This window comes from Scophthalmus maximus, chromosome 16 (genome assembly GCF_022379125.1).
Source record: "Scophthalmus maximus strain ysfricsl-2021 chromosome 16, ASM2237912v1, whole genome shotgun sequence".
NCBI classification, from domain to species: Eukaryota; Metazoa; Chordata; class Actinopteri; order Pleuronectiformes; family Scophthalmidae; genus Scophthalmus; species Scophthalmus maximus.
Window position 1 is genome coordinate 14,959,897 of NC_061530.1, and position 27,706 is coordinate 14,987,602.

The window sequence follows — 27,706 nt, forward strand, 5'->3', positions numbered from 1 at the left end:
GTGGTACATCTGGCAGCCAGATGGCTAAAGTTCAGCTCCCTTTCACAAGGACAGGCTGTGCACAAAGACCACACAGTTGACTCTTGTGCTGTACAGTAGGGCTGTCACTTTTTTCACGTGAAATTCGAACTTCCTTTCCTTCGTTCAAATGCGGGACAAAAGTATTCAAACTGTAATGATAAGTTCAATGTCTATGAGTGCGTCAGACCATTCAAGTAGTTTACCTTGTGGTCCAGCAGGGTCCTCTAGAAAATTAGCTTCAATAGGTTCAAAGGAATTACGCCCCAGTTCATTCTCAATTAATATTGATTTTTTTTTAGCAAGGCGACAACCCTACTGCATGGAAGCAGAAGAAGCTTGACTGATCAACAGAAAATCAATCAACAACAATTTGATGATCAATTAATTGTTTAGGTCATTGATCGAGTAGTAATGGTACCACTAGTTTTCACCAATTATAGCAGAACACAATGCAATTCCCTGATGTTCTGCACGAAATTGGCAATACGTATTTTTTGTACTGGGTGCAACGTCATGGTTGAAAAAACAGTAGCTCATTTTGCATTTTCACTCGCTACTGTTGATTCTCTGCAAAAAAACCTACATAAAAACATTGCAACATGCGTCACAATAATTTAAAAGAGCCACGAAAACAGGTATCTTGAGCCGCATGTGGTCTTCACTGGTCAAACAAGTTTAGTTACCAATGCAACTAAAATCAAATCTACCATGGTAGGTATAAATCCTATATGGACTGAAAACGGAGCTTACAGTCTCTGCACTCAGCAGAGTAAAGGGCATTTTACATAGAAAACTATGTTCATTCTCTGTCACTTTAAGGACATTTAATCACTGGGTTTCCTTTACCCACCACCACAGTCATGCATGATAATATGCATGTTCCTATGTGGTTCGGTCGAAGGTTATAAAACACTGTGACGACAGATTCTCCCACTGTCCTCATCCAAACTCAAGAACTTCCTGTGACTTGTCCCATGTCGAGGAGTTCTTTTTTTTTAATCGTCAGAGAGTTAAATGAAGCTAACGGAGACTTCCTGACAGTAGCTTCGGTTTCTCAGGCCTCCAAAGGCCATAATCAGTGCCACGCGCATACAGTAGCTCGCACACTGAAAGTGGTACATCGTAAAAACCCTGCTCTGCCTTAACCTGCAGCCTGTCACATCGGCTGCGAGATCATGATGGACACACTTTAACACACACGTCCCTGCGAGGAGCAAGCTGGGCTCACCAACCACGCGGATTTCAGCATGGGGCAGGCCCGGTCTGGTGAGCGGGCAGCCGGGGCGGAGGCCTGAGTACAAATAGCCCTCAGTCATAAACATCCTCCTGGAGAGCCAATCAATGCAACTCATTAGAGAGGCTGTTTATGCCAGATGTGAGCCAGAGTAGTGTCGCTCTGCTCGTGGGGCCAATAAAACGACAAGACAAAGTCGGACTTCCGCTGACAACATGGAACAACGATGTAAAAAGCTCGTCTATGACCCCGTCAGCCAGGCTGCGAAACAGCTGGTCGAAGTTGGCCCCGATGGCACTAATGTTTAAACCCCCTGATGGCACGGTTAGAATACAGACCTTGGAAACTGGAGTCTCCTGCCAGCCCTACTAGCGTTCCTCCATTCAGAGCTGCCCCCATTTAAATTCAGCCGGTGTCCCAACTTCGCTGTAGCAACGTCTTCAGACAAAAGGGCCTGAGTGCAGACAGGAAGAAGCATGCAGCTGCAGGATGCATCTGCTGGTGGCCCCGAGGAAGGATGCGGAGCACTCTTCATTCACAGGAGATGCAGGGGTTCAAGAGCGACGGGTATCACGTTTGTAACGCTGAGACGATCTCTCAACGCATCAAGAATCAGGAACATCCACAAAAAAAAAAAAAAAAGAGTCCACAGTGCAATGCAACTTGCCTTCCTAGCAACACTGCTCATCTTATTCCAGGATCCTGGGCACTTTGGTCTCCACGGCTGCAACATGTTCACTCATCACAGGATATTAGACCAGCAAACCTTTCAATGCAACCCAGTCACACACCCCCTGGCAGAGGAAGCGTAAGCACACCTTGACAGGAAATGCTTAGTTGTACTCCCTGTAACTTCCTCCCTGCAGCTGTACACATATTTCACCAATGAGTTCCAGGGTTGCAAACAGGCATGATTCCACAGGACATTGCTAGTTCCTGACCTAAATATCGGTGTTGTGCGGAAATGAGCTCAGCGCTTCCTCTGCATAAAATCCTTTATTTAGATGTTTTTGTTCCAAAGACCTTATTGTGAGATTGTGTAAACTCACAGCACCGATGTTTGTTTTTTGTCCAAAAGAAATCACCCTGCCGCGTGTTCAGAAAGTAACCGTGGCAAAAAGGAAACCATGCGGTGCATTGTTCAAGGATGCAATTTCAAAATCTGATCAAAACTCGCCGGAACAGATTCTGCACTGAGAGACAGATTGTCCAGATTAACAGACAAAGTACAGAAAAATGTCAGAAAAACGACGGCCTGAAAGGAACTTTATCTCGTCAAAGCAAATCTACAGGGACGCCATGAACAAGACAAACTATGCAACAACAGTGAATATGACATAAATCACATGAATAACCTTTAGCCTCCTACATTCTTGCCTTCATTACAGTTTGACACTGAACTGCTAAAAAGGGGGTATAGAAATCTATTTTTAAAACCCTGCCTGTAATTTATTTTATTTTGAGATGGTAATTTTATCCCCCCCTATGATTTCAAGACTGCAGTAATGTGGCTTTCGTTTTTCTGAACCCCAGCATCCGACCGCAGTATTCTGTCCGCACCACCAGGACGACTGACAGAATTTTTTATCCCTCACAGCCTGGGAGAATCCCCAACCACCGGCAGATTTCACAACGATTTCTTAACAGGTTTTCTTTCGTTTCGCTTGTTACTCAGATTGAAATTTGTGTAACCTCCCGGTTTAGCAGCTTCACTTTCTAGGTTGCCATGGGACGCCAGAATCCTGTCAAACAGCTGCTGGTCCTCTGGTATAAACGAATGAGAGCTGGCAAACTTCATCACATGCCATGAAGAATGTAACCTATTGTAGCTATGGGAATATTAGACATGACTGGTATTATTAAAGAATATATTAGCCCAATGAAGAACTCTCAGCAAAAATAAAATTAGCTTTATATCCCTTAACTGATTAAGATAAATTCTATGATTTGAAAAGGTTGTACTGTGACAGTCAGTTCAGTCCGAAGTGCATCTGAAGTGATATTTAGACAACAACGTATGCCATTTCCTTTTGTATCCTTCAGAGACACACTGATGACAGGAACAACACGCGCCTGCAGCAGGAGGCAAATATCACAACAAAAAGAATGTAGAAGTATCACAACTGTACCTGACATTCAGCTGTCCAGTCCAGCATCCGAGAGGTGCTTGAGTCTCTGAGGAACGCAGTGAGAGAGGAGGGGAAGAAAAAGAGAGAGAGAACAGTGGGTTAAAAATAACAAAAATGACAGCTCTCCGGCAGGCAGCGGCACTGGTTTCAGTCGGACATCCTCGCTGACGGGTCTCGCTCTGATCTGTGAGGTAATCTGTCCGTGCCCGCTGATCGCACTACAGCAGGCGGCGGTCTCGCATCATAACGCGTCCTACTAAAGCGAGTCAATGAACATGTCCTTCAGTGAAGACAGATGCCAGACAGACACTCGGCAAGAGGAGGCAGGGGTGGGGAGCTGTCTGAGATTGAGATGTGTGACAGCATGCTCCCTTCTTGTTGTTTTTTTTCTTTTTTACTTTTTGTATGCAAGCCTGCTCGTATACGGTTGGATTTGTGTGTGTGTGTGTGTGTGTGTAAGTGTCATGTGCAACAGTGTGGATGTGTAAAGAGGATGTGGAGGCGGACCCAGGGAGGCTTACTCATCATCCAGTTCACTGTCCAATCACTACGGGAGCCTCCATGGCAGCACAATGCCTCCCACACATGGCAGACCTTTAGACAACTGTCCCTGACACATGAATTAAACCTTTGCTTATTAAAACGCATTAACACTCGCTGACGTGATGTAATGTGGACCTGCCAAGGGGCTGACGATCAGTAACAACTGCACACAGAGGACATCGCGTAAGCCTAATTCACTACGATTCTCTAATTACGCCATTCATTAGCGGTTAACACATGCCATGTTGAAGGCAAACAGGCTTACAGCTGGGCAAATAGTGAGATTTAAGCTCGAGGTTCAGCTGCGAGGAGCTGCGTGCCGTGAGGTCAGACCAACTTGTCGTGCACCGAGTGTCTTAATTCATCGTGTGGGCTGTAAAAAAGTGAGAACAAACCCAACAGCATCCAGATGCATAATACCTGTGCAGGCACGAGATCAAAAAATAAATAGGTAAATTACAAACAAACTCTTTCCCTGACAAAAACAAAACACCCAAGGGCAGCGGCAACCCCTCACAGTGGCTGCCTGTGAGAACACTTTCTTACACAAGTATGTGTAATCAACAGTCTGTCACAAGATAATGCCCAAATTAAGCCTAAAAGTGGCGAGCGGTTTTTCGAGATATGGAAGTAAAATCTGCTGCTGCCACACCTGTTCCTTCCTTCCTGCAGCAGCGCAGGCCGAGGCGCTTCTTGCTCTTGCAACACCACGAATGTGAAACAGAATCCTCCCATGCACCACAAAAACCTCAGCACAGAAATGAATCAATCCAGGGAGGGAGCTGTCATAAATATGATTTGCACTTCCTGGGGGCTGACTATGTAAGATCAAGAAACAAGCTCCAGAGAGTGAAGTCTAGTTATTCTGACAGTTACAAATCCGTTATTTCCTCCCATTCTTTTTTATTAGGAGATAAAACAGAGCACAGCTCCAAGCAAGAGGATGAAGAGGAAAATGGTATGTGGCAGATTCACAGAAACATCCTCCCTGCTAAATTTCCAGTGTGGAAAAAGAAGCATACGACTAATATCACCTGTCTTGTCCAAATCCTTTCTCAGGCATGTGGTCCGTCTCTCCCCCAAAAAGTAAATTTGCTAAATGCCTTGTAACAGGAACCAGAAAGGAAGGAAAATATTGCAGTTGAGCTCCTACAACTAGTAATAACTCTTCTATGGATTTAATACGATCTTTCTATTTTGTTTTTTCTGGCAGTGTGAGAACATGCCTGCCTTTCTTTTTTCCCCATTCATCAACAGTGTAATTGGGTTAAAAAATGTATTCACAAACACTGGAGCTGTCCGGAAGCTAAAATTACAGTGAGTTAAATTTGGAAAATTAAACCAAAAGGGACCAATTTCAGGGACATGGAACGTTCTCTGGAGTCCAGCGATCAAAGAGGACACCTTGTGGTAAAAATGATCAAATGCACTCAAGCGTGCACACAAGCTTGGTACTGTAGTCGGTGGGTTAACAGATGTTCATTACATTATGACCACCACGTCAACTCCAAACAGGTGTTTATACAGTAACGTGGCACAACTTCAGAGGCTCTACGGGCTGTGAAATTGGGTCAAAACAATCAGAGCTCAAAATCTTTCATGAGACTGAAAATATTTCTCATTTTTCCTGGGGCCAAACTTTCCCAAAGAAATCTCCAACCTATCCCAGTATACCAATAACCAACCAGCATCCCAGCAAAGCACGAATAGCACATAATAAAGCGGTAGCTGACGCCAACATTTCACAAAAGTCACAAGTTAATTTTCAAGTTATGCCCGGGAGGAGTGAAGTGTCTGCTCTTCTCGAGATAAGCCCAACGATAAACAGCTCAATCATTTATGATCCATGTGTCCATTCACTGAGGAGTTTCGTGCTCTCGGTCTTGATTAATTGTGATGTGCAGGGTTTGATCTGTGCTCTCAGTTGTCCCGAGACAGTTTCTGTGCCCCCACCCACCCCCATACCCCCCACCCCCGGGATGTAAGAAGTGAGGTAAAGTGATATGAAGAGCGGAGACTGATCCCAGCTGGACGGGATAAATCAAACAAAAGCCGCGGACTACAATACATCAAAGGGCATCACATGCCTTGTCTAACTGCACCGTAGACTTTAAAAAAAGAAAGAAATACTTTACATTGTACCTAATGGCAAGACTGAACATGTCTTGGTACATTTCATGAATCTTGATCATGACAAAGGAAAAAAGTTCTTCTGCACTGATGGCATATTTAGAAGCATATTTCAATGATTCCTAATGCACAAACACCTATGAGCTGGTAACATAGTACACTTCGCTTCAACGTTACATTCGCGTGGCAGAGTTTCTTTGCCCGCAAGTGGATCCAAGTCATAGTCGCAAGAGCTGGGCAGAGTATGATCTCTGCTTTAAGATTATGTTTTGAGTTGTCGTTGATGCAGAATGGAAAATGTTGGGGTTTTAACGGTGCACTTCAGCACCAACGTTCACTTTTTTTGACCTTCGGAGCCATATTTGTAAGAAATTCAAGGTCCACTCGTTCGCAATTCAGAGCTTTTGAGCAGTGGGTTTTCTTTACTTATGAAGACAACTGTATTGTCAGATAACAGTGTATCAAAAAGATAACCACTAAATTACATATTTGTTAGTAACGTTTTCCATGTGCAGATGTGTTTGGCACCCATTCACTAGAACGTCACAGAAAAATGCACCAAAAAAAAAAATGTTGTGTGTTTTTGAAGGAAATAAAGTCTGAGTGGACATTGTCTGAACACGTGTGTGTTTACTAAGGATGAGCACCAGCCTGGGGTCTTCTCTCCCCCCCCCCCCCCTTCTCATTACTGGCCCCCCTGAGCAAATCAATGAGTGGCTGCAGAGCAGGCAGGGAGAATGGGGGGATGCCAAGCACATGTATGCTCCATCAACCACACGAACACTGGAGGAGGAAAAAGTGAAGAACAAATAAATGAAATAAACGCCGCCACCCTTTCTAATTGTGGACCAACCGCTCCGCTGCAGATGATTGACACGGCTCGGCCAGTAACGGTGTGATGGACCCGGGGGACGCGACGTGAATGTGAACTTATCGAGCACAACACACACACACACACACACACACACACACACACGAGCGCAAACTTTGAACGCCACTCACCATTTCAGCAGCACACGGCAGATGGGGCCGAATAAAAGGCGCCTGGCCGAGAAGAGGAACGTGTTTCCCCGGGGCCACGGAGCCGAGTTGCTGTTTCATATCACCGTGGAGAAGAAGAAAAGAACATCCATTCATTTAGGGGGGTTTTGTTGTTGTTGTTGTCCCTTTTTGCTCGGCAGATTTACGAGGAAAAAGGATTCCGCTGTGTGGATAGTCGGACGGCGCATGCGCAGACTTGCGAGGCATCCTCAGAAGCGCCCTGCAAGTTTTATAAAAAAAAAGAAAAAAAGAAAAGGTCTTGAACCGAATATTATCATCTAAATCTTCGAAAGTTTCAAATATGAATAGATGAGGTTTGACTCATTCCAAATGAATAGTTTTGTAACCGCAGAGAATTATCTACAAATCTCTTCGTTTGTTCACAGCGAAAATCATCGTAGGAATGTTAGTATTATAAGCATAATTATATGCAAATCCAAAAGACCATTATAGAGAAGGCTTGTGACAAATTTCAATATTGACCATATAAGCTGTAAACCACAGCATAAAGAGTGTATTAATATTATAAGTGAACCCCAGGAAGTTAAATAGGATAAAGGGGAGATAAAGTGAAGTTTCCTGTTTAATTCTACCCCTGCTGGGACTGACAGTGTGTCTGATGTCAATATTAACTTATCACACTTTGTGGTACATGCCTCCTTCTTTATATCTTTGATGATCTTTAGTTTGTATTAAGCTTGTGTTAAGCCATAAATGCACACATGGCCGGTGGTTTACACGACATGGTGTTTAAGAGACAACGCATTTAGACCAGCACAATGTGCCATTAGTGCAAATTGCCAACCTGGTCATACTGACTTCTGATGAGATGTGTGTGTTTTATGTTAATGTTATGTTTCATTAATCAATCCAGCCTTTGTCCGCGCAGTCCATTCCAGACGGTCTTTAGGGGACTACACCGGGGGAAAAGCCTAACAATTAGTGTAAGCCGAGTAGCTGGAACAATTAGTCCACGGATGGGGACTCGGGCTGGCAGCAGCAGATCGCGGCGCAAACAAGAAGTTGCGCGTCTTGTCAACACGCACCCGGGCGCCTCATTACCAAGTGAATGGATGATGAGCTGTCAGGTAGCAAGTCTTGAGGACGCACGTCAATTTCCTTTAATGTTCTCGGCCACTTGTTAAACATGAAAGGGGGTGGGCGCGGGTATATATATATGAGACCATCTCCCCCGGCAGAGGAATTCGTCATTAAACACCATGCGCTCATTGGGAGGCCTGCGCGTCGCGCTGCACGCAGCGCTGCTGCTGCTGCTGCTGCCGCTGGCGCGGGGGGTCCACGTCTCCAGGGCCGGAGTCTACCTGCGGCCGCTGCGGGGCCCCTCGGCGCTGGAGCGGCCCCCCGCGCACCACCTGCCCACCTACATGGTGCACCTCTACAGGAACTTCAAGTCCAACGTGTCCGGGCCCGTGGACGCCGCGGAGCGGGCGGACACCGTCAAGAGCCTGCAGGCCAAAAGTAAGGACGCGTTGACTCGCATGGCGGAGGAGGGAGGAGGAGGAGGGGACACCACTGTACTCGGCCCTGGTCGCATCTCGAATGTTAGTTCTTTTGGGGCCTGGTTTTCTTCTTCTTCTTCTTCTTCTTCTTCTTCTGGCTGTGTGTGTTGTCCTGTCAGCGCTGCGTGCCAGACGACCTCGGGCGGCTCCAATCCACATCGCGCTCGGGGGCTGAATGACCTCGCGGGGATCAGCGTGTGAAAAGGCCGGTTCGGGCTCTAATTCTCAAAGCAAACCTCGTTTTTTTTTTCTTCTTAAATAGGCGATGTTGATTAGGGCCCCTCGCCAGACATCCCCCTATACAAATCTCTCGTTGGGTCAAATCAACAACTTCCCTCAGTTCTTTTTCTTCACACTTGGCTTGATTAGATTAGAGCTCGGGATTGAACGGTGGCACAGGCGGCCCGGCGGAGGACGGTGCGCCCCGCTGCTCGGGGTGTCCGACCCACTACCCGTCTGTCTGACTGGGGATATGCAGAAGCCGGGGGACGGCGGCGTGACGTGTGAAACGACTGGTTTCGACTCGGTGCTCGGTGTTTGAGTGGTTTTGATGGACGAGCGGCAGTTTGCACCCGGTTTTTGATCAACGGCTGCAGCGGCACCACGCTCAGGGTTCAGTGTTTTAAAAATGCTCTAATCCCCTAGATTAACCTGAGCCACACCAGCTCGCTGAATCACAATGACCCTCCCATCACAGATGTGGGTGCAGCACACTGGAACGCTGACTGGATTATTTTTGCCCTGCGCGCAGCTTTGATTTGCTGAGCCCTCCATCAATACCGGCATTGATCTTGGAGCTGAACAAGTTCTCAAAAAACGAGTATTTGCATTGATTAAAAACCTCACGTTGCAAGACAAAAGAAGTGATTTGAGCCACACGTTTCATAAAGCCCAACCGTGACCACACACGGAATTGTTGCAACTGTAGAAATATTAATGGGATACAGCCATTTGATATTAATTTATCGCTTACTGCAGAAAGAGAAATAAAAAAACTATATTGCTTAAGCATTATATGTCCTGATTTACATTTAAATACTGTTTCCAAGGGCAAATCTTAAATCACAGAAGGAGGTGAGAACAAATTGAATATAGCATTTAACAGATAATATTTATTTTAGACGTTTTGCATGTGTTGCATTTTCTCCTCAACAGGTGGCTTCTGCTGCTGCTGAAAGCTCAGTGGCACTTTGTGTTATCGGCGTAAACTATCTGTCATGATTTTAATCATGTCCGCTAATGATAAGCCGCGTGATAAAGTGTGAACCTGAATGATGCTAATTACTCTCTTCACTTCTCTAGGTTTGACGTACAGACACAGGCGCTGGGTTGCGACCTTTGACCTCCACACCCTGCTGGCCGACAAACAGATCCAGACAGCGGAGCTGCGAGTCAGGCTTCCTCGGACACCGAGTGCACACAACATCTCCGTGGAGGTCTATCACCAGCGCGGTCCCGCATGCCATGCTCACAAGAGCTGCCAAGAACAGCAGCTGGTGGGGCTGCTCACGGGGTCCTCACTGGTCACTTCATCACAGAGCTGGAAAGTGTTCAACATGACAAGCCTTCTCTTGGACTGGCTCAGACAGAAATCATCAGCGAGGATTCGACACAAAAGAGTGGCGGGGAGAAGGAAAGCGGCAAAGACAAAGGGTGGCCTGTCTCTTCCCGGTCAGCCTGTCTATGTGGCGAGCCCGGGGAGAGATCAGGATGTCAGTGACCAAGCCCTGCTCGTCGTCTTTTCGCACACTGGCTCGGATGAAAGCTCGAAGGCCAAAGCAAGCTTACTTCACACGGCTGAAAAATCCAAGTTCTTGTCCCCTGCCGAAATCAAAAAGGCTCGCTGGCCGAAGAGGCGCAGGAGCAAACGGGGCCAGAGGGAACAAGTGGGGAGAAGCCCGCAGGTGTCCAAAAGAGGGAGTGAAAAATCCCTCTGTCGCAGAGTCGACCTGCATGTAGACTTTAATCAAATAGGCTGGGGGTCCTGGATCATCTTTCCCAAGAGGTACAATGCCTACCGCTGTGAAGGTTCCTGCCCCGGTCCTCTGGGAGAAGACCTGAATCCAACGAATCATGCTTACATGCAGGTGAGTAGGCTATTACAGTATATTCATGATGCATTCAGGTGATAGTTATCACCGGTAAGTTAGTTGATAAGTCTATTGGCAGAAAATTACTAAATTGAATATTTTTAGCAAAATTCACTGTTGAAACATTTTTTTTGTCAATCTGATAGTAACTGAATATCTTTGGGTGTTTCTGTTGATCGGATAAATCAAGTGATTTGTAGGACTGGACTGTTATTTGATTTATTAAAGGTTTTTGTTTTTTTTAAACCATTTTCTTTTGACAAAATGATTACAATCTAAATGTCGTCAATAGCTCTCACAAAACATTCACTGATGTCAAACTTAATCGTCACTTAATTAAACTTAAAAAATAAGTATTTCATTGTCACACTATCTTTGTTTACTAAAAACTGAGCATTGTGTTCAACTAAATTCTCCGTTTTGTCTCTTACTTTTCCAGAGTTTGCTGAAACATTACCACCCCGACAGAGTGGCTTCGCCCTGCTGCGCCCCGACCAAAATGAGCCCATTGAGCATGCTGTACTACGAGAACGGAGAAATGCTCCTTCGACATCACGAAGACATGATCGTGGACGAGTGCGGCTGCCAGTGACAGCTGCGACCGGCACCTCCAGGCTTTACCTGAGCTGCTGGTGCAGCATAAGAGCAAAAAGACAAAATGCTGAACAGCAGCGAAGCGATTTCTGAGAAACAAAGGAAAACACTTAGCTAGAAGGAAGGGGAAAAAAAGAAGCTCTTTGATACTTGTCACTGTCCACTGTAAGATTGTTGCTGATCTACAACATGTGCAGCAACACGACTCGACTTTGTGATGTGAGCTCTGGTTTGTAAGGAGAACATTGTTATTTTCATACGTGCTGAAACACAAACTCTAGCTGTGTGCTGCTGTCACAGCTAACGCCGAAGGTTATTTCTCCTTGACTTATCAATTTCATCAATGTAAATATGAAACGGCAATGTTATTGAATATTCCAGCACTGTTTTATTGTACACTACCATTTGTGTAACTGTAAATTAATGTATATTTATTGTAAATATAAAAAAATGTGTATTTATGTACATTTTACACATGGAGTATGTACTTTATTATGATTTATTACTTGTATTTTTACTTTTTGGGGGGGGCATGTTAGTATAGCAAAGTTATATAATAGCATGCCATTGACTGTCTGATCCCATTTGTGATCTTGTTCACTCGTTCTTTGATCAGATATTTCCGGATTTAAATCCTTTCATTTCTTTCTTGCTGGCTTGTGATTTGACAAAATATATCTTCTGAGAAATCTGGCGGCACTTCTTACAGTGAGGTTTGGAAAATGGATTGCTTTGACGTGATAGTCTGATAGCACAACTTTCTCTGTGCTGGGCTGTTTGGTTTATGCTGTCACGCAACAATAACACATAACCCCCTGCTTGGATCACTGGCATATCGACCTGGATCTGCTGTGTGCAATTCAAAAGACACACCAAAAAAAGGCGGATCTTTCTAGTTTCACAGTGTTTCAGTCATCCACAGTGAGTCAACAGCCATATTCCACTGAAGTTCACAAATTCCAAACAAAGCTCTATGCAGCAGATCAATATCCAGCAAATACTGTAAAGTGGCTGCTGGTTGAAACAATGCAAAAACTAAGTTCTATTCTTCTGAGGCCAGAGGGCTCATTGTATTCAAATCCTTTGAAAATACACTGACTCACCAGGAATTTGCCAGAGTCACGACCATGGCAGTGGTCAAACTGGGAATCAGTGGACCAGGACTCAAAGGTAAGACAACACTTGTCCGCCTCAGGCAAATACGGGAAAAAATATATTTAATGAAAATGGAATCAGCATTATTTTGATAATTGATGATCGTTTAAACTGTTAGTCACTTGATTGTGCTAAAAGCCGATTCATGTGTACGTCAGTCATTGGCAGCTATTCTGCTATTTTTGAGTCGTCTTACAAGCAAAGATGATGGAAAAAAAGTTAAATGTTCTCTTTTATTTTGCCTCTCACATATGAATATTTTCTGCTTTTGTTAGTCATTTATTACATAAGATAATTTCTCCGTATGTTTTAAAAGGCAGGGCCTCAGTGCAAAAACATTCAAACTTAAAAAAAAGCATTATTCAGATATGAGAATTCTGAATATGGTGGGAAAAAAATCATGTGTCAACACACAATATTGACAGATTGGCACGTGCGTAGGCAATAACAACGATTTAAATTGTTATTTAACGTGCGAAAGTGTCTTTTGCTTCATTTATTTGGCTGACTTCACTTCATCTGCGGGTTGAGCGCGCAGCACTGACTCTCGCGACGCGCTGTTTGCTAGCGGCGCCAAAGCTAACTCATGCTAACGCATGCTAACTCGCGTCGCGAAGCAAGCAAACACATTGACACAGTTCGTTCCCAATGAAGGGGGCTTTTGCCGTCGGATATTACCTTGCCAGTGGAACATCAGCCACACGTTGGGGAGGGGGCGTGTGCCCCCCTCCCGAGAGCTAAAAATACACACTCACCAAATTAGACCGAGCCGGTGTGGCTAACGTTAGCTAGCACCGGCTAGCACCGGCAGCTGCCACGCTGCGTGACAGTAGCTCCTAGCCTGGGTAAGTGGCTCCTCGGTGTGGCTTTAACGAAACACCCATTAAACAATGGCTTTGTGTGGCTCAACACGCCCCGGTTGTAGTCGTCCGACTCTGCGGGGCCTGTGGCACAGTAGACATAAGACTTATTCTATATTTAACATGAACTTATGAGGCCAACATGTGATCTTCGGCAGCATCCAGGTGCCGCTCGGCGGTGCAGTGGTTTCAACTTGTGGATTAAAGTGACGACCGTCGATGCACCATTGAGTCGGTTTACCCCTGTTTCACGTTGCCATGTTCATTTTTCAGGACTTCATTTTAATATAAATTCTGTTACAGGGATTGTATATTATGTCAAAAGGACTTTGTATCTGGAACTGAATAGTCAATCAGTCGATCGACAGGAAAAAAACATATCATTGGCAGCTGATTAGCTAATTAATTAATAGTTCAAGTTATTTTTTAATATTTCTTGATTCCAGATTATGGTCTGTGTTTTTTGTTAAATCACTGTAACGTGGCTGTCTGCGAGGCTCTGGGTCATAGTCACACCAAGTGAAACATTTGAAGATTTCACCTTTTCACTGTTCAGCCCGAGCATAGAAAAAAATCACGATCATATTTCAGGAATTTTAATTCCAAAACACCCTTCCATCAAAATTACAATCCTTAATATTCTAACATTTTTGCACTCGAGCGAATGAGCACACATATGTTTTGCTTTTGCTTGCAAATTCTTATGATTTTATAGGAATATTTCCATGGTTGTTTTGCTATTTACCGAATAATTTGAGCATTTCTTCCTTTAAGGTTTAGAGTAAAGGAATGTGGCTCATAGTTTGTCTTCCCTCGTTGCTGGTTACCCGATATTTTATCGTCATTTATGATGTTAATATACCATTATAGTATAACCAAAGCCTAAGAATGTATACATCACTAACCTCTTGTTTGACGGCATGTGTTGCATTGTGGTAACTGCATGAGGCGGGATACCTTTGTCATAATCTAGTTTCCTTATGTCTTTTTGTAATATTCAACTGTCATACATCTCTTCAGTATGTGTAAGTGTAATTTTGCATAACCGCCCTTAGGAACAGTTTCCGCAGAGAAATGGCTGAGGCAGTTGCAAAAGTGGCCCGGAGGATTAATGAAACGGTAGAGGAGGGGAAAGATAGTTTGGGTAAGACTCCCTTCAAAAATCTATCTCCTTTTTTTGTCTCCCCTACTCCCACTCACTGCAGTTTCCTGGGATGTGTATGAACAGCTTTGGTTTAGATATTTCCCGATGTCACCAGCAGATGGTGACAGAGACTTAGATTTGTTTGCTCAAGTAACCAGACGTTTGTCAACTACAGATATTTAACATTACAATGCTATGTTAATGCTCGATAATCTCACAATCCCGTTCTTCTTCTCTGCAGATCTGTCAAACTGCAAGCTCATCTCTTTCCCAGACGGTGTGTTCAAGGTCCTGAGGAGTGTCTCGGAAAACATCTGCGTTGTCACGTTGGCTGACAATGAGCTGAAGGCCATTTCCAGCAAGTTCTTTTCAACCTTCACTCAGCTGAGAGGTAGCGGATTCTTAATACACCACAGCTATTTGATTCATTCACCTTCAAAAACGTTGACAGAACAAATTCATACGGTGAAGAAATAACAGACAATCAACCTCACGATTTACTGTTGTCTTGAAATACCTTTCAGAGCTTGACCTGCATGGCAATGTTCTCACCAAACTGCCTGACGTCGTGGGAGAAATGCAGCACTTGACCAGCATCAACCTGGCTAATAACAGCCTCTCCATCTTCCCAGATAAGCTTACAGAGATAGCCACATTGGAGACGATTAACCTGGAGGGAAATAGCATCACTGGTAATAAAGACCTATTAAAACATGTCGTATGTGTAGGAGGGATATTTGTATATTTTAAGCTTTATTTAACATTGTGTTATATGTATTCTTCTGCAGAAATTCCAGTGGAGAAGTTGTCCAACATGCCGGCACTGAAGTGGCTAAACTTGAAGTCAAACCCCTTGGACTCAAACACCCAGTCTGCTCTGCAGTCTCCCCACAAATTTGACATTTTGTCCACAACAGAATCTTAAAAGATGAATGATGTTTCACCACATAGACTGCATGCTGCGTGCCTTTAACTACTTCGGTTGGATGCTTTTGTGTGCCTGAGAGACGAAACAAAACATAATACTGAAAATATCGCAATGCTGTTCAGAAAGAAGAAAACAGAGGTGTTTAAAGAGGGCACCCTCCTGGCTGGGGTTTTTAAGTGCTGCCCCACCCAGTGTTCACGACTTTGGGCAAAGGGTTGATACTTGCAATTATTTATTATTTTGATAGTATTAACAAGTTTTCAATTAAAGTTTATACAAAGGAAACAATCTAGTCTTGTTTGTTATTTTTCACTGGATGCCATGTTCATTGCTGAGACTACGATAGAGGACTTTTTATTAATTTATTATGGTAGGCTGAATACACATATGTGCATTCTTAATCCATTTGACAGTTGTGGTCTTAATAAATAAATTATTGCACAGGCTACAAAATGTCAGAATAGTGAAATACTTTCTTCAGCCCGAGATGACGCCTTCAAAAGTTGTTTCCTTTTGTTATGACCAGTACAAATGCCAAAAGTATTCATTCAACTAAAATATAAAACCAACCATTAACCAATTATATACCAAATCATTGATTGATTCTATGTTAGTAATGTTTAAGGTGCAGGTCGCGGTGGATAAATGGATCAAACAAGACTTTCACCCAAGGAGACTGGGTTTTAAATCCTTTTTTCTTTTATGATTTTTCTTTTTAGTTTTCAGTCATGGTTTGATAAGGCTTACAGCACCTTAACGTTCTGTTGCCTTTATGTGAGAAAGCTGTCTCGCAGAAAGCCTTGAAGGCAAAACTCTCCCATGTGAAAAATAAAACACCTTTCCCTAACCACTTTTCATTGACCCCTAAGAAAAACATCATATGTTCAAGGTAAGATTTCAAGGAGAATTCATAAGGAATTTGGAAACAACCACTGTGGTGCTCAGTGAACCAGAGTAAGGTTTCCTGAGAATCAACATCGTGTTCAGTGTTTTATGATGACGAAATTGTTAACCAGAAATTCATTATGCTTGTTCTTCAAGATGGCTGTATAGATCTGAGTGACCAGCAAAAGGTTTTATTCTGAAACTACCTGGTCACCACAGAGCTCTTTAAATCCTCCATCTGTAGTGGAGGCTGCAGATGACAGAAACTGGTCCAAAGTATTTTTACTTTCCAGACCTTCTTTAAATAGCTGCACTGCAGAGTCTGGATCACTGAAGCTGGTGTTTGGGCTGACTGCAGGCTTACTATCATGGTTTGCTTAATGACCATTTTTCTGTAAATAGGATTTTTCTAGTTGCACTAAATACTGATCAATTTCTCCAAATGAATAGCTCATTTCCAAATCATTTGATCTTCATATAATGAAAGCACTGCACATTGACAGGCCAAAGTTGTTGTAGGTGTTGTGTAAATTATGATCATATGATAAAAATCATCATCCTAAGTATTTAGTATAATATTAGTATAACAATAAAAGAAGCATTTAAGAGTAATTGTTTTTCCTCCTTTGACTGTAAAGCTGCAAAAAATGTAAAGTTAATTAGCTTTTCTCGCTAATAGTAGCTACTGTATAGCAGCTATAGTAGCTAGCAGCAAATACAGTAGTAGCTATAGCAGCTTTATAGTAGCTAGTAGCTTTTGAAGAGAATAGCTTATAGTTGCTAAAGTAGCTATACAAAATTATGAATTGTATTAATCTATTTCACAGGTGGTACAGCTTTCCTTTTAAACAAGCATTCCCCTAAAAAAAAATTTCTTCCAACGTTGTTTTTCTTTTCTTTTTAAACCTTCTTTTATCTTGTTTCTACTCTGTAGCACTTTGAGATTGCTTTTAGCAATGAAAAGTGCTCTATGAATGAAATGTATTATTATTATCATTATTATAATGTTTGATTTTGATATAAAAATTCTAAAAATATATTTTTTAAATTCAACAGATTCACTCAGTTTTGGTACTCTAGTAGCCTCCCATTAAAAATACCCAGCTATCTCATTCAGAGTAACCGGAGATACGTTAAGTATTTGTTGTACAGACTTGTTTCTAAAAGCAGTCCTGTAAGTGTGTTATCAAATAGTTGCAGTGAAACTCGGGAGGCAAGAAGTCACGACACGGGCACACCCGCTAATCCTGCTTTGTTAATTGGTTTACGGCTAACACCAGTCAGCTCCATCTGTTTGTTTGTTTTTTTTGTCTAAAAAGGACCCACAGGGGCCTCAGCTCTACTGCGGGGACATGAAACAAACGAGTCACTTCAGAAACCTCACGTCCATGCTGCGGCATAGGGAAGTGGTAATGAGCAAGGATTATCTGTTGATTGCTATTCTTGAGAAATGTGCTCCCTCGTGTTGGCTGCAGAGGCCAATAGTGGATGTGATGAGAATTCAGTGACGGTAAAGAGACAGTGGGAGGCCACGCGGCTCTGTCGTCCGGCCCCTCCAGCCCTCGCACAGCATCCCCGATGTCACACGCAGGCCGTTGTCGGGCCTCTAACCTTGGCTTTACGCAGTGCGCATGTGCGCTCCCCTGCCTCAACGACTGCCCGTCAGTCAGGAGCCGCTTAGTGCTCCTGAATTAGCGCACACACACGTATATACTGCACAGGGAGAAACCAACAACAGACATGAGCTTCACCACTGAGGAGCGGGGCAGGCCGAACACCCAGGACTACAGGGTGTTCTTCAGTAAGCATGCCTCTTTGAACGAACTAGTTTGTGTCTTGGAGGAAGATAGTGGATTGTGATATTGTAATAGAAGCTTATCTGACAGGTAGAAAATGTACTCTGATGAAGTGATGACTTGTGTTTTTAGCTGACTGCCGTCTTGAGTTTTCATTTGCGCCAATAAACAAGAGCTTAAATTCATGTATTCCCCTTTATATAGAAAACGCTGAGGGTAAATACATCTCTCCGTTCCATGACATACCCATCTACGCGAATGAAGCAGAGGTGAGCATCACGTGTCTGTTGATTCTGCAGGAGTTAAAGACTTCTGTTAGACTCTTGGAAAAAAAAAAACAGCCGGACACGAACCATATGAGGTTCACAATCTGAGGGTTATACCTCTACATGTACAATAGGATACGGTTTTGTGTTTCTTTCTCTTTTATTTTTTGGAGCAGCTGTTGCTTCTCACGGCTTTGGTGTAGAGTAGACTGACACAAGTAAAGTGTTTCTCTGCAACCACTTTCAAACTTACACGGCCTCACTGCTCATAAATGGTGGTTTAGCTGTTTTTTTAATACTTAATAGCAGCTACTCCTTTCAGCTTTTTGGGTTTTGGCCTTGAAAAAATATATAGTGCTGCGATGCTCCGGTGTGTCTTTAAATTTGTAATCAATGCTATGCAAGACTAAATATGTTTCTGAGAAATGTATCTAAAACAAGAAAGATAACACCCCTGCATTTTTGATCATCTTTCAGAATATTTTTCATGCTGTTGTGGAGGTTCCGAGATGGACAAATGCAAAGATGGAGGTATATTATAAAATGTTTACATATTTTGGCAATTTATTAATATTTACTGCATCTTCTCCCTTAGAATTAATTTCATAAATGACACAGTCTTATCAAATTTGAGGCAAATCATATTTAAATCAGTTATACAAAACCATGTTCTTTCATATTCGTACGATTGCGCAATCAATTATCTGACTGCAACAACCCATTTTATAGATCATAACTGTGAAAGTCACATAATTACAGCAACTGTCATTTTCCTTTTTTTATTCATATGGACCCGTTTTTTTTGTAATACAGTGACCACAGTACAGTGTGTCAGTCTTTTCTTCTGATTTTCATTTTGTGCTTTGTGCCTGTGTCTCAGATTGCCACAAAGGATGCGTTGAATCCATTGAAACAAGATATGAAGAAGGGGAATCTTCGCTATGTGGCCAACGTGTTTCCTCACAAAGGTTACATCTGGAATTACGGAGCTATTCCTCAGGCAGGGACAACTCAGGCCATATTTAAATAACAGCAAATCAAATCATGTCTCTGCTCCATCAAAGCATGTTTTTTTGGTTCCCCTTGTTGACAGACGTGGGAAGACCCCAACCACCAGGACAGTGACACAGGATGCTGTGGAGACAATGATCCTATTGACATATGTGACATAGGAAATAAGGTACTGAAAAAAGCTTTGTGGGTGTTGAGCTCACAGGAATTAAATACACTGTTTTGCAGGTTTTTCAAAGGCGTGTCTTCGATTCCCAGGTGTGCTCACGAGGAGAGATAATCAAAGTGAAGGTTTTGGGAACTCTGGCTTTGATCGATGAGGGCGAAACAGACTGGAAGGTCATTGTGATCAATACTGAGGACCCTGAAGCCGGCGACTTTAACAGTAGGAATAATAAATAAATAATAATTTCACTATAAAGATTTATTCAGTTTACTTTGTATTTAGTCTAGTCCTTTGTTGATTGGTTGCAGATATCGATGATGTGAGAAAACTTAAGCCTGGATATCTGGAGGCAACGGTTGATTGGTTCAAAAGATATAAAGTCCCAGATGGGAAACCTGAAAACCAGTTTGCTTTCAATGGAGAGTTCAAGGACAGGGTAAACACTTTTGGTTCACAGCATTGAATCTCGACATTTCCTCTGCGACATGTTAAATGTAGATGCAAATGACAAAGCAAAACTTTTATAAAATTTATAATAATGTGTTATTAAATGTTTTCATATCTAAGTCTATATAAATGTTATTACATTTTTCCTTGTGTACTGATGCTTTCAAGTTGGATTCATATGAAGAAAATATGTTATGTTTTCCAGGACTTTGCCATTGAAACTGTTAAGAGCACCCATGAGTTTTGGAAGGCACTGATCTCTAAGAAAACTGGTGCTGGCGAGTTAAATTGGTGAGCAGTTCATGCTCAATAATGAAAACAGTATGATTTGTGTGTGACAAACTATATTAGCAATATTTCCTGACATTCTGAATATAAGCCTTTGTTGGTCCCTTACACTTTTAAAGCTGTAGTTGTCTCCGTTGTTTCACCTCTCTCTTGTGTCAGCATGAACACCAATGTCTTGGACAGTCCGTTCTGCTGCTCCGCTGGGGACGCAGATGCTGTGGTTGAGTCTGTAAGTCTATTTTCTTTTTACGTCCACGTTAATAGCCTAAAATTCTGCAACCATGAAGAGAATAAAGATGATAATCAGATAGCCCTAAGACAAAAACAGATTTTCATTATGGAAGCGCCAGAAAAAATTCTGAAGGCGTCGACTGATCCACATCCAGGTCCTGTGTTTTAGTTCAAGTTGAGCAATAATAACAGCCTCCCAAGATATGTACAATACAATTTCTGAAAACATTAAATGAGTCTTAAATATTTCTCACGGACATCTAAAGTGCATTTGTAAAGCAAAAATAACATAATTTAATGATTTGCTAACCCTTCCAGACATGCGCTTCTGGGCCTGAAGATCCTATTCCAAGTTCAGGTGGGTGTTTGATGCATTTTTATGTTGAATTGCAGCCAATCTGTGTTGTTACTTTAGAAAAATCACATATGCTTAATTTTTTTTTCAGTCGACAACTGGTTCTACTATGAAAAGTAAAAAGGAAAACCCCAGGCAGAAGCATGAAGATGTGATTTTTATTGGACGTCATGTTTCCCCTGCTTTTTGTTCACACTTTTTGTTGTTATTTTCAAAACTGCTTGTTTGTGTGATTGTGTGTAATATTTAGTCCAAATGAAAGCATCTATATGCTATTTTCATCAATCTTGTTGTAAGACAGTAGCCCAATACGTTCAGGCTTGACAGAACTCTAATAAATCACACTAAAACCTTGGTTGTCGTGTATTGTATTGATTTTATTTCCACTATTACATATTATCGTTATCATTTAGACATGACTTTACTTGCACAGTATTGATCTGAAGAGGATAATGGTGCCCTGGTGGGAAAAGACAGACGAGAAGAAAAAGGCACACATTTCTTTCTAACAATCCTCCATTGTCCAGTAAGTCCTGTGGACGGACAATGAATGGCACATTGCCATTTAATTTAACATGAAATTTGAATGAATTATATTTCCGGTTTAATATCCTTAACAGTACAAATGACTGGTTTAAGTCCTTGACTGTAAAAGCCACTGGATGCTTCTGTAGGCTGTAATTAAACAAAAACTTGAATGTTATATTAGCCCTGCGGGCGTTGTGTTGTTAATTCAAATACAATGTAATCTTATTATGTTGAATATATGTCTAATGTTATTTAATTTAATAATGATAAATATCTAATATTTTTATGATGGCTATTCATAATGATTTAATCATGACGCCATTTATTACCATTTGATAACAAAAAACTGTGATAAATAAGCCCCTAGATCATGATCTTATTGGTCGCGAAAGTGAATGCATTACTACACTATTCTGACATCTCACATTGACGTTATGATGACATCATTAATACCATATGATCATAAATTATTTTTTGATCGACAAAAGTGCTACCTTTTAAATCACAAAGTGATTTCACAAAAACATACAAATCACAGACAATTAAAATCATAATTCCAACAATAATGGTTTTCAGGTCACATATCTGTATTAAAAAAAGATATAAAAAGACGTGTGTGTGTGTGTGGCTTCTGCTGTCACTTATCAAATGATATCTTATAAGGGGGGAATACATTTTTTAATCAGTATGGTCTATAGAAAGTCTGTAGCTCTATCATTTGCAGAGAAATATTGGAAATTTTGTTGACCGTGACCATTTACCGTTATTCGTCAAGAGGGGGCGCTGACGCAACAAAGCAGACGTCTGTTGGTAAGACGCGAAGAAGACCTCCGACCGACCGTATCCAAGGAGACCACTGACCCGAGCCGCCGCTCGCTGCGCAGTGCCGACAGGTAAATGATCCAAACAACCTGAAGCATACATTACAATGCGACATAACAGCACGCTTCGCCGCCAACACCTGTTAACCACGAGCTGTCTCGTTGTCAAACGTTGTCCTGAGGCACGTGAGGGCGACATCCAGGAAGTACCCGAGGGGTTTATCGTCAGCTAACATGCTAATGCTAACCGGGAGAGTTACGCGCGCGCGCGCGTGTGCGCGTGTAAATAACGCGAAACGAGCCTAGAAGACAGATGTCTGCTCATACTGTTGTGTTTGTAAAGAGTAAAGAAAGAAACTTCAGACTGCTGAAGGTTGCATCTGTATTTTTTTTTACTACGCAGCAAACAGGGAACAGGAGCGATGTTACACGAGGATAGCAGTCATGTCAGCTGGATCCCTCACAGACAGATGATAACGAGCACAGGTGTTTGGAGGCACTAAGTTTAACCCATAACAACCTCATATCAAACTATGATCTTTACGCTAGTCACCTGCTACACCTGTGGGTGGAGTTACAGTGTTGTGTCTCAGACAGCTACTGTACGTCAGAAGATATGAACACCTGTGTGATGTCATGTAATTCAATGTAATCAATAATCTGTACAATTTCTGTAGAAGGTTCTTACATTCCTGACACAATGTCAACAGCTGATTGTTGTAAATAATACGTTTCGCTACGATAGTATTTGTTGCAGACTGGGGCTTGAACTAATTGTTCCTTTTTTTTTATTAAAGAAAAATGAAATTCTTGTTATAATCTCCCACAGACCAGTGACATCAGATCATCATCAGATGTCTTGTTTTGTCTGACCAGCACTCAAAAAATCTGAAGATCTTCAGCTTTACTCGTGTGTGGCAAAGAAAACAACTCCTTATATATGAGACGATGAAATCAGCAAATGTTTGACATTTCTCACTAAAACAAATACTAAAAAGAGCGTTCGATTTAAAAAAAAAAAAAAATTGTGTCTAGTTAAGTTTTGCATGACAGACCTTTGTTTTGTTTTTCTCAGTCCAGTATTATGTAGTTTTATTGTTTTTTTGTTTCAGGCAAAGAACAACGAGATGTCATTTTTAATCGACTGGATCTACAGGGGCTTTAGTAGTGTTTTACAGTTTTTAGGTAAGTAACGTCTGAATGTCTTAAATGACTAAACAGCAACACCTACAGTTTACAGTGATGAATTATAGACATGTAACCGGTATGTAAATGTCGAATGTGTCCAGTCGGTGCTAGGTCAAAAGAAGACATAAACTAATACATAGTTTGACTGCAAAGTATTTATATATAACGTCAAATTTTCATGAAGTAGAGGTATAAAATGACCATGTTTTTTCATTTGTTCCAGGTCTGTACAAGAAGAATGGGAAGCTGGTTTTCTTGGGCCTGGACAATGCTGGTAAAACAACGCTGCTGCACATGTTGAAAGATGACCGACTCGGCCAACATGTACCGACACTGCATCCAAGTAAGGGATATATACTATACTGTGTGTGGATAGTACTTGGATGGTGTGTTTTTACAGTTTTTGCCTGTGTTAGTCAGGATTCTAATATAGTAGATAAGAAGTTGTATCATTTTGCTTCCTCTGAAAATGTTAGATAACTTCTTTTTAAAATATTAAAAACGTTTCTCTCATTTAAAGGTTTGTTTTTTCCTCCTTAGCTATAGTCATTTTATTTTGTATCATAGGGTAGATTCTCTTACACTCCTTATTATTGACGTAATAGTGTCATGACAGTACTGCGTGAGTAATCCCATGATTCCCAGCCCTGCTCTTACAGTGCAGGTAAAATTTTAAAAAAGCATTTCCCCCCCCACAAAGCCTCTGAGGAGCTGACAATTGGTGGCATGACATTTACTACATTTGATCTGGGAGGACACGTACAAGGTGAGATCTTCATTTTTGACAATATTACACATGATTAAAATAACAGTCATTGTGTCTGGTTTTTGTAATTTCTTTTGTTACTACTAAATGTAATTTAATCATTCATTTTATTATTTACACATGACCTCACTATGATCAGTCAAAATCTCTTATGTGAAAAAGACGCAGAGCCTTTGTTCAACTTACTCCATGTTGTCCTCAGATCAGTAGTGATTTATGTTAATGGTGTTCTTGTGGCCGCCACTCTGTGTCGCTGTAGTCCCAGTGGTGATTATGTGCAATTACATTTTTCTTAGGAGGTGCAGATCAACAGAAATTCAGCTTCTTTGAGCCCGTTTGAAGAGAAATTTAAAGACAGGATGCGCTGCTAAAGATAAACATGAAAAAAAGACAGTGTTAATCTATTAGTTTAATATGAATGGAAGAATTAATCTTTGCACCTTGCTATTATTTCCTAGATGTTGGTGACTCCACATAATTCCCAGGACCAAGGTTCAACCTGACTAGATTTCCAATTAGCCTGAGTTATTGAATATACTTGTGTGTATTTAGTTAGTTATCAGTTAATTGTACCACTATATTTACAGACGCAACCAAACTTGCTTCATTACAAGCTGAAAGTGACTTTCCCTGTCAATGAGCTGCTGCAAGGACGATCAATTCAGTGCCTCTCCTTTCTTTGAAGCACGGAGAGTGTGGAAGAACTACCTGCCGGCTGTGAACGGAGTCGTCTTCCTCGTAGACTGCGCAGATCATGACAGACTCCAAGAATCCAAGACTGAACTCGATGTGAGATCAACCATTGCAGTTATAAAAGCTGTTCTACGTCACAACACGTCGCGCAGTACTGACCGTTGTCTGTGAACAGTGGATTTATGAGGAGGGTTGTGCCACTCTTGTACTTCCAGGCCCTCCTAGGAGATGAAACCATAGGTAACGTGCCGGTGTTGGTGTTGGGTAATAAGATCGACCGTCCAGAGGCCATCAGCGAAGAAGGACTCCGCGGAGCTTTTGCTCTTGATGGTCAAGTCACAGGAAAGGTCAGCCACTTATCTTTTTAATTCTCCGAGATAACATGATCCCTTTATGTGTGTGTGTGTGTGTGTGTGTGTGTGTGTGTGTGTGTGGGAAAGATGTCCTGTGGGCCTGATGACTGTCGTCCACATCAATCTTTATTGTGACCAACAGGGAAATGTGTCTTTGAAGGAGCTGAGCATTCGACCGCTGGAGATCTTCATGTGCAGCGTGTTAAAGAGACAAGGCTACGGGGAAGGTTTCAGATGGTTATCGCAGTACATCGACTGACACTCTTGCGGGACTGAAGCGCCGACCGGGAGGGATTCTTCTTGACAAAGAATTTGTATCTTTGCCAGCGAACGTCTCTTCGCCAATGTCAATCAGCCCAAATTTCAAAATCATTTATTCAGGGTTTAAAGGTTCCTATGCAAACTTTTAAAAGCGGTTTGTGGTGAACTGTCCTACGTGTTCTAAGAGTTGATGTGAGGGTTGTCCAATTGCGTGGCATGTTTATTAGATTACGTCATAGCCGATTACAGAACTGTACGTGTGCAGAAGACATTGAAGACAGTTTTGCTTTATTTATTATTCAATAGCTTGAGATAGAATTTATGCGGAAGTGAGAGATGAAGTTTAAGGTGGTAACTAGATTATTGCTCTTCTGACATCAGATGGTCAGGTTCAGATTTTAAAGCCGATAATTACACAAACAACTAATTTAGTTTATTTGATCTAATGGTTCGCAGCAACCGCCTTCAAAGAATTTAGCCAAAGAGGTTCGCTAATTACTTTTTTTTAGCAGGGAGAGAGATTGAACTTCAACAAAAAGATTTCTTCTAATAACGCAAATCCCCTTTAGGAGTGCTAAAAAAGGAGAAAACGTCCCACGAATAAAGGCTGACACGATGACGTAAACAAGTTGAGCAGCTGACTGATGAGCGTGTTGTGATTAATGTGCTGCTCACTTTTCAGTGTCCTGGTGGAGAATTGGCTTGTTTATCTCCACTCTGACATGTGTTGAGCCAAAGTGAAGGCAGCTAAGTTGAAGTGAGCTGGTCGGACCGAAAGAGAAAAAGAGTCTTTATTATCTCTTGACTTTGGGAGCTTCGTACAGAATGTCTACGGCTTTGAGTGGCTGCCGTTGCTTTATTAAAGCGCGGAGGCAGTGGGAATGAGCTGCTCTTGAAATGTCAGGGAAGCAAAAGAAGAAGGAACAACTGTACTGTGGCAGAGACTTCACTCCACTGCATCTGACAGCAGGAAAGATTATACATAGTCCTGAGTCTGTTCATCTTTTCAAGAAATATTCACTGGTACTGCATAAAACACAGTGTCTCAAATCTCTGCACGGCTTTTGGTTCCAGTTTTACAATTTTGAGTCAGCAACATTTTAAATGAGACATAAGTTAGTGGCAATTTTCAGGTTTTTTAATATTAGAGCCTAATATATATATATATATATATATATATATATATATATATATATATATATATATATATATATATATATGTATAATGTAATCTGCATGTAGGCTGTTCAACATTAACAGCAGGAAATGCACTTTTTGACTATCTGACAAGATATGAGAGTGCATTTGCCAACATTAATATGCTCGCCTGTAATATTAATATTCTAATGTTATTCCGGATACTATGAAATTGTTTTTGTTTCTTTGAGTGATTTGTTTGTTTACAATGATTTGTTTAAATGTGTATCCTCCATTATTAAAAAGTTGGAAATAGTTAATGATGGACAGATGCATGTGATCACTGGGCCCCATCTCTTGTTTACTGGTAAACGTTTTTAATCTTCTATACTCCTCGTCCTGTAAATTATGTATAATACAGATGTAAATGTTTGTACAGTAAATGCCCAATCACAAAGTACTCTTAGCTATTTATAACTGACTATAACTTGAATGATATATATGAAATATTTTAATTATCTGTGAAAATAGTTTCAGCTCAAATGAGAACATCCAGATGTGAAGTCGTCTGGTCGATGTGATGAGCTGTTGTAATAAAATAAACCTTTTATAGACTAATCTGGGCTTTTTAACAAATTTTTTTATTTCCGATTGCAGTGTTTGTCATATGTTCATATTCCCTCTTCAGGCAGAGCTAGTAAAGAATAAACATTTCTGTTTTTGCAGTCAATCTTTATACATTTTGACAAAATGTTTTAAAATGTGTTATTCTTCACCTGAGGAGCAAACACGATGCCTTTGTACATGCCTACAAGGTAAGTGCAAGTATAAATGTTACTAATCACATCCATACATATTCACACATACGCATATTTATTTATATACATATATATATATATATATATATATATATATATATATATATATATTTTATATATAAATGTACCCACATGTATGTAAATAAAAAGTTAACAAACAGTAAACAAACTAAGCTATGCAGAGCATTTCTCCTATAGGTTTCTAACATGACACAAAGCGACCACCGTGACAGATCAGTCAATACCCCAGATTTTACTGCTGGTTTTTAAATGAAGTGAGGTCAGGCCCCTACTCATATCTGTGGTT

At 41.5% G+C, this 27,706-nt stretch overlaps 5 protein-coding genes across 9 annotated transcripts in view; 4 read left to right on the forward strand and 1 right to left on the reverse strand.

Annotated features, from left to right (window-relative positions):
• Positions 1 to 7,275, reverse strand: part of pald1a (phosphatase domain containing paladin 1a) — a 43,594-nt gene extending 36,319 nt beyond the window's left edge. The window contains exons 1-2 of one of the 3 annotated variants that reach the window (XM_035612543.2): positions 7,060 to 7,275; positions 3,385 to 3,430 (exon numbers count right to left, since the gene is read on the reverse strand). Coding sequence is in view for 1 of the 3 variants with exons in the window: in XM_035612540.2 (XP_035468433.2) it covers positions 1,594 to 1,790 (197 nt within the window). In the remaining 2 variants the exon portion in view is untranslated. Of the gene's footprint in view, positions 1 to 1,593; positions 2,030 to 3,384; positions 3,431 to 4,579; positions 4,672 to 7,059 lie in introns of those variants that run through there. The other 2 variants (XM_035612545.2, XM_035612540.2) reach the window with 2 other exon arrangements.
• A 799-nt stretch (positions 7,276 to 8,074) lies between these two features.
• On the forward strand, positions 8,075 to 12,450 carry ndr2 (nodal-related 2). The gene is made up of 3 exons (XM_035612546.2): positions 8,075 to 8,577; positions 9,921 to 10,705; positions 11,148 to 12,450. The coding sequence occupies exons 1-3, from the start codon at positions 8,319 to 8,321 to the stop codon at positions 11,298 to 11,300; spliced, it is 1,197 nt and encodes a 398-aa protein (XP_035468439.1). The 5' UTR covers positions 8,075 to 8,318; the 3' UTR covers positions 11,301 to 12,450.
• A 558-nt stretch (positions 12,451 to 13,008) lies between these two features.
• On the forward strand, positions 13,009 to 15,674 carry lrrc20 (leucine rich repeat containing 20). 2 transcript variants are annotated; one of them, XM_035612548.2, is made up of 5 exons: positions 13,009 to 13,302; positions 14,373 to 14,461; positions 14,703 to 14,852; positions 14,986 to 15,153; positions 15,250 to 15,674. In XM_035612548.2, the coding sequence occupies exons 2-5, from the start codon at positions 14,392 to 14,394 to the stop codon at positions 15,384 to 15,386; spliced, it is 525 nt and encodes a 174-aa protein (XP_035468441.1). In that variant the 5' UTR covers positions 13,009 to 13,302; positions 14,373 to 14,391; the 3' UTR covers positions 15,387 to 15,674. The 2 variants fall into 2 exon arrangements, with proteins under 2 accessions (XP_035468441.1, XP_035468442.1); XM_035612549.2 differs by having other exon boundaries at positions 14,379 to 14,461.
• Positions 15,675 to 17,814: 2,140 nt separating this feature from the next.
• ppa1a (inorganic pyrophosphatase 1a) lies at positions 17,815 to 21,189 on the forward strand. The gene is made up of 11 exons (XM_035612547.2): positions 17,815 to 18,075; positions 18,275 to 18,339; positions 18,814 to 18,867; positions 19,217 to 19,336; positions 19,430 to 19,516; positions 19,606 to 19,732; positions 19,822 to 19,949; positions 20,166 to 20,251; positions 20,408 to 20,477; positions 20,798 to 20,837; positions 20,926 to 21,189. Exons 1-11 carry the CDS (start codon positions 18,015 to 18,017, stop codon positions 20,952 to 20,954), a joined length of 867 nt encoding a protein of 288 aa, XP_035468440.1. The 5' UTR covers positions 17,815 to 18,014; the 3' UTR covers positions 20,955 to 21,189.
• Positions 21,190 to 22,129: 940 nt separating this feature from the next.
• Positions 22,130 to 26,614, forward strand: sar1aa (secretion associated, Ras related GTPase 1Aa). Of its 2 annotated transcripts, none has more exons than XM_035611907.2 (7): positions 22,130 to 22,255; positions 23,296 to 23,368; positions 23,595 to 23,714; positions 24,072 to 24,137; positions 24,823 to 24,926; positions 25,046 to 25,177; positions 25,326 to 26,614. In XM_035611907.2, the coding sequence occupies exons 2-7, from the start codon at positions 23,311 to 23,313 to the stop codon at positions 25,440 to 25,442; spliced, it is 597 nt and encodes a 198-aa protein (XP_035467800.1). In that variant the 5' UTR covers positions 22,130 to 22,255; positions 23,296 to 23,310; the 3' UTR covers positions 25,443 to 26,614. The 2 variants fall into 2 exon arrangements, with proteins under 2 accessions (XP_035467800.1, XP_047183683.1); XM_047327727.1 differs by lacking the exon at positions 22,130 to 22,255 and adding an exon at positions 22,603 to 22,669.
• Positions 26,615 to 27,706: the final 1,092 nt, after the last annotated feature.

Excerpts from the sequence above, each read along its gene's own strand:
- ndr2 (XM_035612546.2), top strand. The coding sequence starts at position 8,319 with ATGCGCTCATTGGGAGGCCTGCGCGTCGCGCTGCACGCAGCGCTGCTG. Across the intron at positions 8,578-9,920 it reads CAAGAGCCTGCAGGCCAAAA|GTTTGACGTACAGACACAGG; the intron begins GTAAGGACGCGT and ends TCACTTCTCTAG. Across the intron at positions 10,706-11,147 it reads CGAATCATGCTTACATGCAG|AGTTTGCTGAAACATTACCA; the intron begins GTGAGTAGGCTA and ends TTACTTTTCCAG.
- sar1aa (XM_035611907.2), top strand. The coding sequence starts at position 23,311 with ATGTCATTTTTAATCGACTGGATCTACAGGGGCTTTAGTAGTGTTTTA. Across the intron at positions 23,715-24,071 it reads TGTACCGACACTGCATCCAA|CCTCTGAGGAGCTGACAATT; the intron begins GTAAGGGATATA and ends CCCCCCACAAAG. Across the intron at positions 24,138-24,822 it reads TCTGGGAGGACACGTACAAG|CACGGAGAGTGTGGAAGAAC; the intron begins GTGAGATCTTCA and ends CTTTCTTTGAAG.
- ppa1a (XM_035612547.2), top strand. The coding sequence starts at position 18,015 with ATGAGCTTCACCACTGAGGAGCGGGGCAGGCCGAACACCCAGGACTAC. Across the intron at positions 19,517-19,605 it reads TATGTGACATAGGAAATAAG|GTGTGCTCACGAGGAGAGAT; the intron begins GTACTGAAAAAA and ends TTCGATTCCCAG. Across the intron at positions 20,838-20,925 it reads AGATCCTATTCCAAGTTCAG|TCGACAACTGGTTCTACTAT; the intron begins GTGGGTGTTTGA and ends TTTTTTTTTCAG.
- lrrc20 (XM_035612548.2), top strand. The coding sequence starts at position 14,392 with ATGGCTGAGGCAGTTGCAAAAGTGGCCCGGAGGATTAATGAAACGGTA. Across the intron at positions 14,853-14,985 it reads AACCTTCACTCAGCTGAGAG|AGCTTGACCTGCATGGCAAT; the intron begins GTAGCGGATTCT and ends AATACCTTTCAG. Across the intron at positions 15,154-15,249 it reads GGAGGGAAATAGCATCACTG|AAATTCCAGTGGAGAAGTTG; the intron begins GTAATAAAGACC and ends ATTCTTCTGCAG.